Genomic DNA, 10,657 nt, shown 5'->3' on the forward strand with positions numbered 1-10,657 from the left:
CCTGTTATAATCATAGTAGAACTAGGTTACTTGTCTTGCAGGCTTGAGCCTTACAACAAGCCTGCCTGGGCCCTAATAGATCTAATATTTCTCCCGAATTCTATGTGAGAAGCATGCAGAAGCAACTAGGAGAAAGGGACATGGTGAAACTGTCGACAAGCTGTTAATCAAAAGAGACAAGTTGAACTGGGAGAAAAACTTGAAGAAGAAGAAGATGATGATAATGGTTGAAGTGTCAGTCAATCTCATTATTTTTTGTTCATTCATAAAAGACATCATTGTAAATAAACTTAATAGCGATATGATTATCGCAGTTAACTGAAGTGATAGAAAAAATAGCGACTCCCATGTCCTCGAGAAGAGAACACAACCAGATGATTTCAGTAGTGCGGTGCCAGCCAAAGTACAATATTTAGCCTCAGTACTGGATTAAGCAACATCATATTATCTTGTGGTTGAATGCATCACATAGCAAGCAATATCCAGTGGTTGAATGACAATCAGTGGGGTTGCCTACCTAGTCAACATCAGAATAGGCACGTAAATAAGACTAAATCATTAGTAGAGGGGAAGAAAATCCCACGAACGTGTCCTTGAGATAGTGTTGGATGCTGAGAACAATAACAAAGTGAACAAAGCACGGAGTAGACATCAATTGAAGTACACATTATGTTAATTTCCTCTCAAAAAAGAAAAAAAAAGTACACTAATGTGAAATATGAACACAAGTAACAATCATGTATACAAGACTACCAACTAATTGTCTGTAGAGGTTAGCATCAAGAAGTGGCTCGCCGTTCGAGGCATGAAGCTTGGTATTGGATTTAAAAGGCATCTCAGAAAGCTTTTATAACCAATGAGACCCACATGAGAGATGATCAGGCACATTTTGCTTGAAAGAAATCGTAAAATCATTAGAAGAAGTGACCTCAAAACTGAAGAAAATAGCTATGAGTGCCAAGATACTACAGTTCGAAGCAGTGGATATGTAAATGTTCGAGTCCCTTGACATATAAAAGCCAGAGACCTTATTTGAGAGTTGAAGAAAGAGGACAGAGTCATAAGAATTGGAGGAGAAGCCAGGTGTGAAATTGTAGTATTGAACTTGGTAAACCAAGCCTAAGGGGCTTCTTTGAGGCCATAAAGAGCTTTTTTAAGACGATAGATGATATGCAGTGGGTGCTCAAAACTAGGAGGAGGCTGCATGAAGATTGCTTCTATAACATTGCCATTAAAATCAAGGAATGCATTTTTGACATCCATCTGAAAGAGAAACTAATGACAGATAGCAGTAATAACAAGGAGGGAACAAGCGCATGTAAGTTGAGTAATAGGGGCAAATGTCTATTCACAATATATGCCATACTTCTAGGTGAAATCTTGAGCCATAAGACAAGCTTTATACCTGTCTATTGTACTATCAAATCAAGTTTTTTGAAATTGTAAAACCATTTATAACCAACTACAAACTTCCTAGAGCCAACTCAACAAGATGCCAAGTTTGATTTTGAAGAAAAGCATGAGTTCTTCTACTATAGCGATCTATCATAAAGGATTAGAGGAATGATTGTAACATCTACATCCCTTGTATTCAATGTCATAACCAAGAAAACAACACAAACAAGAGCAAGGCTTGAGTTTGGTGTGTTCATAAGGTTGAAGAAAATCAAAGCATTGCATCACCAAAGTTTTTTTTGCAATGAATAATTAGAACATTTTTAAGATTGATGGAATTAAATTTTGTCGTGTCATTTCTCTCACATTGCTAAATTCTCCTAGACCGATTCAGTAGCACAACTTGCTATGCCTCCTCCTTCATGGTTTAGATATGTGCTTCAATGATACCTTTTCAAAGCCTTCTCTCTCTCCTTTTTGGGAGGGGGTGGGGGGGCGCTTAGCTTGTGCATTAGATTTTTTTTCTATTTTAAATGTAAGCAAGCTATTCTGATCCGTGTAGAATTAGTTTTGCAAAATGCTCTTATGGCCTGTTTGGATTCCTTAGATTTGGATTTGAGGGGGCTTAAATCCAAATCCTTTGTTTGGGAAGTTTAAAAAATGTCAAGGATTTGGATTTGACAAATCCACCAAGAATTTTCAATATTTAAAATGCTTAGATTTGAAATAACTTCTAAAATCAATGGATTTGAAATCCCTTGATTTCAAATCTATTAATTTCAAATCATTTCAAATCCAAATCCAAATCTAAGTTCCCAAACGCAACCTTAGTGGAGTTCACAGAATGATGCAAGATGCAATTACAGTATGATGGACATGAATGTGGAAGAGTGATAATTATTGGAGGTAAGACCACATGGTATTTTATAATGAGTTTTACAATACAATGCGTTGATAATTTAGAATATTAAAAAAATTTCAAGGTAATTTAAGACCCTAAGAAAATATAAAAATAATAAGAAATAACTCTTAACACTATTCATATTTGAGTTCATCTTTTTTATACAATTCACAACTATATTTTGGTCTATCCCAAACAATAAAAAAGAAAACAAAAACAAAAACAAAAAAAGCATGTAATTCCAATCAATTAACTCACCAGAAGGTACTCACAGCAGGAAAATTGCCTGCTTAATGCTTGTGTCTTGCTTTAGAAAGAGTTTTTAATAAACCCCTGACAATCTTCCAAAACCAAAACACATTCATAATTGCCAACACAGGAGACACCACAAGCAAGTTGTAGAAGCCAAAAGGAAAAATTTTCTTGACCTGAAATAAAGAAATAACAGTTCAACTCAAATGCTAATATTGATAAATGGGGAGAGTAACCGGCCAACCTTCCAAGACAGTGTTGTAATTATTTGAGTTTGACTATTAAAGTCCTGGTTTCCATTTCGTCATACTATAAATTCGACACAAGTGATGCAGCTTTTTTGTTTTTTTGTTTGAAGAGGGGGGGGGAGAACTTCATCCAGCATCATGGACCCAACTATAAGAGATAGTTTATAATTATAATTCTGGCAACAAGCAATCTAGCGCAATAGTCCATTCAAGCCATGAAAGAGAGGAATGCTTGAAATCATCATGATTTCTATTTACTATGATTAAGAAACAGGGAGAAACCCTCGGAAAGTTTAGGAGTATTTGGTGCTATTTATCCCAAATGCAGTGACCATCTAGATTTGAGCAAATTACCGACATTATGCGTCAGAAATGTGCAACAACTGAGCGGTCTGATTAAAAGGGCATTGTATATGCAAAACTTAACAAAAACTTTAAACCTTATCACAATTGACTAGATGTGAGCACATGCAACATGTGTGGCATTTTTTTTTCTTTTAAAAAATTATTTAAAATAGATGAAATGTAGTTATAATCATAAGATGATAAGAACATAGTACAGTTTTTCCCCCTGCTAAAGAGAATGAAGTACAACATATGAGATAAAAGAAATATGTGAATTGATGTCAGAAGCTATTTAGCTACAAGAGAGAGAGAGAGAGAGAGAGAGAGAGGGAATGAAGGAGAAAGTGGCAGCAGTAGGGAACATGGGTTGGAAGTTGAATAATTGTAGTTTAATTAAATGAACATTATTCCGCTTGAATGTAACTTTTTGCTGCAAGTTTATTTGCTGGAAATTAGTTAAAATATACCTAGAAAAGTGAAGCCTTAAAAGTTGTACATGAGCAAATAAGCTAAAAAGCTAAAAGATAGTATAAGTGCAATAAAATACTAGCAATTGGTAGGTTGGAAAATAAAATTGTCTTGTTAACACGAACATGTATGAAAAATATAATATAACCACGGAGCTTTTGACAAACCTGATCAAAATGGCTGAACATGTGTGCGAAAAAGAAGATGAACAAAAAAATCCTTGCAACCTGGAGGCAGCAAACACACAAAACACAACTATCAAGCATTAAAAAGAATGTGGAACAAGGAAATCATTTTGGGATCAGTTATATATATTGAAACCACAATATGTTTATAATTTATAGAGCAGATTTTTAGAAATGAAGTCCAACATTATGGTGTGGAAACTTATAAAAGATAAGTGATCAAATTACCCCCTCCTCCCTTTCTCTCAACATACCGTTATGCACAAAATGCGTGCATGCATGTACATAAGCAAGCATTACATGTTCCAAACCTCTAAACAATCACTGCTCTTGCACATACAAGTAGCTTGTAACGTTCTATATGGGTTACATAAGTGAGCTTACTCTCATAATACCATGTCCTGTAGTGGCATTATGTGAAATCAATTTCCACTCCTTATGCCACAATAATTTATTATGAGAACTTTTTAAATAAGTTTTTTGAAAAAAAAAAAAACAAACAAACAAAACAAACAAACAAACAAACTAACTAAGTACACCATATGTATACAAAAGATTCTCCCCCTCAAAATGAAACTGTGCTCTGACAAAATCAACCATCTCCATTTATCATATAGGCTACCACCAGATGCCTTGCAAACAGTTGGAGTTTCATCCCTAACAATTTATGTGAAAGAAAAAATAATGAAGTTCAAAATCTGTACATGTTTTCCATTTGTTTAAATTGGACATACAACTGCCATCAAGGTATGCAGTTTTGCCTGTATTAAACCCAACCAGAACATTTACCATTGCCAATGAACACTTTTTTTATCTACACGAATGCAGGCCCATAGTACAACCTAGCATACACATAATTTTTGGTTAACAATTGAAGAAAACCAAGACCATGACTATGTAAGACCATACCAACCACCCCAGGAACAATGCTATGCCATTATAAGTGTAAAGCTTGGAGTTCTTCTGGCCAGCAACATCCAAGTACCTGAAAGTATGAATTCACAGCAATAAGCCATGGTTGACAACCAACAACCCAAAAATAGGAAACTCTAAATGCTAACTTTACCATCTTAGATTTACAAAAGGAGTAGTGCTCTCTGAGAAAAGAACCATTAGTATGTAAATCCGTCCTTGACCACTTATGAGGGAGAGAAGAATTGAAGACATGGATAGCCCATGGTGTAGAACCTGATAGAAAGAAATGAAATGAAGGAAATTGGTCGACTTAGTATTCCGAACTTTTTGAAAAAGAGTAATAGACTCAATGCACTTATTGACCAACAATTATAGATTCAGTTGATGCATAATAATAATATTACTATTATTATTATTATTATTATTGATTTTTCTATCTCAACCAGTAAAATTAAATTTTGAATTCAAAGTATTCTTTTTCAAAGTTGAAAAGCTGGTTCTAGAAAAAGATAATCTAGTTGAAGAAATGATACAGTAATTAACAATATCAAGCAAGCATTTTTTTTTTTTTGGGAACTTACGTACTCCAGACCACCTAGAGCTGGAAACAGCCAAAGAATCATTGCCAAGTCTGATAGAAAATAACCAAGGGAGAACTGTATACAAAAGGGAAAAAATAAGCAAACTGTAGAAAAAAAATAGTATTAAAAATACATAGCATTATCCCAATGCCTAACTCCAGATTTGCTCCTTTAAAAAAATAAAAATAAAAATCTTTCTTTATTTTGGGGGGGGGGGGGGGTTGGATGGGTAGGGTGGGGGTGGGCAAGGAACTGATATTAGTGTCCATATATTGAGCGCTAACAAACATGCAGCAGTTAAACTTAAATGCGTCTATGAAAGAGGTCCTCTGAATCACAATAAAATCCCAGCTGAGAGAGGCCATATTCAAACCAGTTGGATCTCCTCAGTATAGGAAACTCTATGCCCATTCAAAGAGAATTAATTCAAAAAAATTATATAAGAACAAACACTTAGGTTGCATTTGGATCTGATGAATTAAATCAAGGGATTTGAAGAAAAATTAGTAACATAATGTACTTTATATGAATTTTATCAGCTTATGAGGATTCGAGTTTTGAGAATTATGCACCAACAAAATGAATTATGATTATATTTTAAAATATGTAATACACAATTTTATTGATAAGAGGGGAGCCTCATGTCCATAGTGTGTATACATCATAAAGCACTCTAAAATTTTACAATGCTCAATAATTACCATTTAAAAGAAACTGAATCAATAACCTCTATAACAGAACGTGCATCAATGTTTCCAAACCTTCAGGCCCTCAAACAATAACCTTATAATCAATGATTTCAGCTCATCAACAGAGGGCTCACCATCATTAAATGTACGGTTGTATCTTTCTCTCTAAATTACCCACACATTAAGCAAAGTGGGACCATGTTCCAAATCCACAAAATAAATTATGAATTTAAAATTAATAACCTAATAATTTCAAATCCACATATTAATAAGGCTTAAATCCATCCATGAATTTCATCGATAGAAATTATTTGTACCTTCTGTATTTTATTTAAGCTATTTGAACTAAAAATTGAAATCCAAGTCTTTCTCCAAACACTTATATTCTAATTAACCACCAAGAAATTGTGATTTCAGACAAAATGTGAAATGTGTTGAACTATACAAAAATTGATGTATTAGTACACACCATATAAAACACAGGCTATTACATGAATCTCTCACCATAGCAACAGACAAACAAAAGGATGTGAAAAGCCATTCTTGTAGTATCATGCATTGTGTGGTTGTTTTGCCATATCTCGCCTTCAGTTCATAGAGTGGATCATAGTTTTTTCATCTATAAAGCCAATGAAAAAAGTATCCCCCCCCCCCCCCCCCCAAAAAAAAAAAAATCATAAGTCTCTCTCCAATAGGATACATCTGAAATCCCCATAAAAAAACCACAGGAGCCTCATGGTCTTTACCATTTAAGTCTCATGCTTTCACCAAATATACTCCTCATAAGAGATCTCTACTAAGCCCTAAAGCAAAGAATAGTCCCCCTGGCCTTAGAACTACAACTTAAAATGGCATTCCATTATCAATTTCACCAAACAACAATTCTGAAACAGAATCACCGCAAAATATATAATTGTTGATGATAACCCAATTTTTACCTTTCAACTTCCTTAAGGTTCTAAAAATGCCATTCTGTAGAGAAGATGATCCACTCCCACCTTTCATTTTATATTATTCGACTTCTTACAGCATCAAGACTTCCTTAACATCTCTATGTGTGATTTATTCTTCTTCTCCTTTCTTGCTAGCTAAAAAGTATCGAAATCTATCCTAGGGAAAGGCACCTATAAAACACATGAAATGTTAAATTCAGTTCTTCAAATTTGTTTGTCTGTTATTTCTTCACAATAGTTGGAAAATATCAACCTCTACTGAACTCTTTTTGACCCTTTTCTAGATAATAGTTTTCTGCTGTGACTTAGCATGTCAACCATCTTTGAACCTAGGCCACTGGAACCATGGCAATGCACCCTTACCACCTAAGCTAGTGCCAGTTTCATGTGTCATCCATGTGTTTGACATCCATCAGATCAATATTAGCTATAAGTATTAGTTTATATTTATTTTAGAAGTTGATGCTTATTGCAGCACAGTTTCATTGATTAGAAGTTAATATTTATTTTAGCTGGACACAAACAAGTTGAATTAATTAATCAGAGGGTGAGAGATGCCAAGAAAACCAAACACTGCTTCTTTCAATGTCAACTTACTCCCAATAGCGTATCTGATAAAGTAGACGTCCTATTTATTATAAGGTCACCATGAGATTTTTCATCAAATTCATCTGATAACAACAGGAGGTAGAGAGAAGCAAATGCTACTATAAGAGCATGGAATGTTGAGAATCCCCTGCACAACAAAGGTTGTTACCTTTATGACCATGAAAAAACCAAAAATCTATTTTGGACAAAAAAAATGTGCATGCTGAAAAAGGAGTTAACATGCAGAATAATTTCACCTGTTATTCCACTCTACTTTCACTGCACTGCTTAGTTTGCCATAACCCTTGAAGCACAGGAGGCTAATATAACCTGTTAATTTGTAAACCTTCAACCAAAAAAAAAAAAAGGAACCAATTTTAAAATAAAAGAATCAATCAAAAAGAAAACTAATATACAAGAATAAGGGCATGAGCAAAATTAACTCAAACTTGTCAACATTTCAATCCGTTTCTTATTTTAACATAAACGAGAGTTGACTTCAAGCTTTGAAGGCACCATGACATAAAAGTTGGAATCCATTTCTTCATAAACTCAAATATATGGATACAAAGGCTGCAAGCAAATCCAGCTCTGCTCACTTATTGGGAGGAGCAAAGAATCTTGAAAATTATTTTAGAATTGAAATTTGATGCTAATTAATTCTATGACAATATAAGGCATGGTATTATTATAGAATGCTCAAAATAGTTAAGTTGTATTCTACCTTTATTGAATTAATAAGAAAAGATAACGACATTGATAAAGGCCAAAACCGCACACCAAAAGCTCTCAGAATTCATAATTTCCCATCTCTCATAAAAGAAATTTGACCAAAACCTTCCAAGTTTTAAAGCTACAAAAATAAAAACAGTCAAAAATAGTTTCAGTACACCCATCATCTGCTCATTGGACTCCTCCTGGGCTCAATTATTTTAAGGATATTATGGATGGGGATGCCTTTAAAGATATTCAAAAGAATGGGTAGGTGCTGTAATCAGAGAGAGAAAGGGGCAATTTATAGTAGCTCTGAGTGCTTTGAAGAGTATGGGTTCAGATGCAGAGGAAGCAGATGCAATGGCAGCGGCTCGTGCAGTAAGTTTGCTGCCTCTTGCTGCACTTATGATATGGTCTTTGAAGGGGATGCTTTGGGAATCATTAAAGCTCTTCAAGCTGAGCAACCAGATCAGTCCAGGCTTGGGAATATTATAGAGCAGGCAAAGCACCAAGCACCACTGTTGAGATCTGCATCTTTTGTCTATGTGCCAGGACCCGGGAGTTGGGGAAAAAGATAATGGGGTAGCTCAAAGATTGGCTAGATATGCAAAGGGGTTATCACAATGTGCTTATTGGTTTGAGGAGGCCCCAGCCTATCTACTGAGTGCATTTTCAAATGATGTAATACAGTAATATATTTTGTGAATGAATGCAGCAGTATATATCTGCCATCAAATTACCCATGCTACAATTACTAGGATCATCATGCCCTTCATTTCTCATAGAAAACTCCAAAAGAGAATCTTAGTAAGTGTCCTCACTGTTCCCAGCCTTGCTTCAGTTTCTGGTTTATAAAAAAAACATGCACTCCACATGTTCTGCAATTACTTATGCCCGTTTTACAAATAAGAAAGACTAATGCATTCTCGACAAAACCATGAATAATGTGAAATACATCTTCAAGACATTCCTCCGTTCATCAATTTCAACTTTCTGTGCACTCAAATGTGGCCTTATCTTTCTGAATGATGTCTCTTGACAGGCCTTCACAATATTTGCTCTCAATCAAAATAGTTTCTAGGCATCATTCTACCAGATTTTCTTGGAAATGGAAATGAACGTACAGTACAGAAACCTATAATAATTTCTCTTTACCATTAGCCAAAACACACAAATAGGAATCTTTTTGGTGTTGGGGAATTTGAACTCAAACCTTTATTTGACAACAAGAAACTTTACAGGTAACTAGAACCCACATGGAGCATACATAGAAAATGATACTAAAATTTTGACCATGGTTTATTGAAACGTATTCTTATACGCCAAATGTCATAATTAAAAACAATAACAACAAAAACAAAGCCTTAGAAAAATTAACCTTAAAAACAAGCATACTTACAATGATGCAGACAATGATGCCAGAAAAGATAGACACCAGCCAATGAGATTGTTTGGTTGAAGTACTAACATTGTCAGTGACGGATACAGCCATTGCTGCTGCTGCTGCTGCTGCTATGGCATAGATATTGAAAAAAAAAATAAGAACCCAATTCATAACTTGTAATAATGTAACATAAAAACATTCTAAACGAAATGAAAAATAAAGTATTAATTTACGCTTTAAATTTAGAAAACCAAAATGGGTATTTGAGAAAGAATAAAAAAAACCAGCAATACATATGAAAACAGCTCAAACCGCTTAAGTTTGACTCGTGAATGAATATTACCGGACACAGGACACAGCAGGCAGAAGCCTGCTTTTGTTTTCTTTGTTTGTTTGGGTTTCTTGTTAGACTCGAACAATAATTGAAATTAGCTGGTAATTAAAGAAAGAGTAGAGAGATAAGAGCTAGAGTAAAAGATGGCCTCCACATTTATTTGCTGTACCTTCTGTGGTCTCTAGTCTCTACCACGTACTGACGTACCAGATGACTGACTTGAAATTATTATTAAGAAAAATTCTGGTGCCATTTGTTCAAAATTCTGGTGCCACAGTCAAAATTACAATTTTATTCACAATTTGTCTATAGGACAAATTGTAATTGATAAAGTATCTTTGTACAGACTCATTATTACTTTTTTACCAATTATAACTCTTTATATGAGCAAATTATGGACAAAATTGTAATTTTAAGGTTGACACCAAAATTACTCTTATTATTAATCGCCCCCTTGAAATTTGAAACCGACCAACCCATCAACCGGCGAATTAGAAAAAGGTAAGACTTTTGAGTGCAATATTTTTTGTCACAGGAATGTACTTTTTTTTTCATTTTATATTTCATTAAAATATTAGTTTTTATTGATTTTTTTTTTCCTTTGCGTACAATGTACAACAACGGTTATCCACTTTCTTTTTTTGTCGTGGAGACATGTAAAAAATGAATAAAAAATTAAATCTAAAATTATAATAAATTGGTAAA

At 34.3% G+C, this 10,657-nt stretch overlaps 1 protein-coding gene across 10 annotated transcripts; it reads right to left on the reverse strand.

Moving 5' to 3' along the window:
- Positions 1-215: 215 nt before the first annotated feature.
- Positions 216-10,274, reverse strand: LOC112007243 (uncharacterized). Of its 10 annotated transcripts, none has more exons than XM_065764592.1 (10): positions 10,122-10,274; positions 9,634-9,737; positions 7,778-7,866; positions 7,530-7,668; positions 5,291-5,365; positions 4,861-4,982; positions 4,704-4,779; positions 3,777-3,836; positions 2,555-2,724; positions 216-517 (listed from the first exon to the last, which is right to left on the reverse strand). In XM_065764592.1, exons 2-9 carry the CDS (start codon positions 9,724-9,726, stop codon positions 2,587-2,589), a joined length of 792 nt encoding a protein of 263 aa, XP_065620664.1. In that variant the 5' UTR covers positions 9,727-9,737; positions 10,122-10,274; the 3' UTR covers positions 216-517; positions 2,555-2,586. The 10 variants fall into 10 exon arrangements, with proteins under 10 accessions (XP_065620664.1, XP_065620660.1, XP_065620659.1 ...); XM_065764588.1 differs by having other exon boundaries at positions 9,634-9,740; XM_065764587.1 differs by having other exon boundaries at positions 9,634-9,743.
- Positions 10,275-10,657: the final 383 nt, after the last annotated feature.

Source organism: Quercus suber, unplaced genomic scaffold, assembly GCF_002906115.3.
Source record: "Quercus suber isolate HL8 unplaced genomic scaffold, Cork oak 2.0 scaffold_570, whole genome shotgun sequence".
NCBI classification, from domain to species: Eukaryota; Viridiplantae; Streptophyta; class Magnoliopsida; order Fagales; family Fagaceae; genus Quercus; species Quercus suber.

Coding starts and splice junctions, on each gene's coding strand:
- LOC112007243 (XM_065764592.1), bottom strand. CDS start 9,726: ATGGCTGTATCCGTCACTGACAATGTTAGTACTTCAACCAAACAATCT. Junction 7,867..9,633: donor GCATCATTGTCTGCATCATT/GTAAGTATGCTT, acceptor TTTTGGTTGAAG/GTTTACAAATTAACAGGTTA. Junction 2,725..3,776: donor TGTTCAGCCATTTTGATCAG/GTTTGTCAAAAG, acceptor TCTTTATTTCAG/GTCAAGAAAATTTTTCCTTT.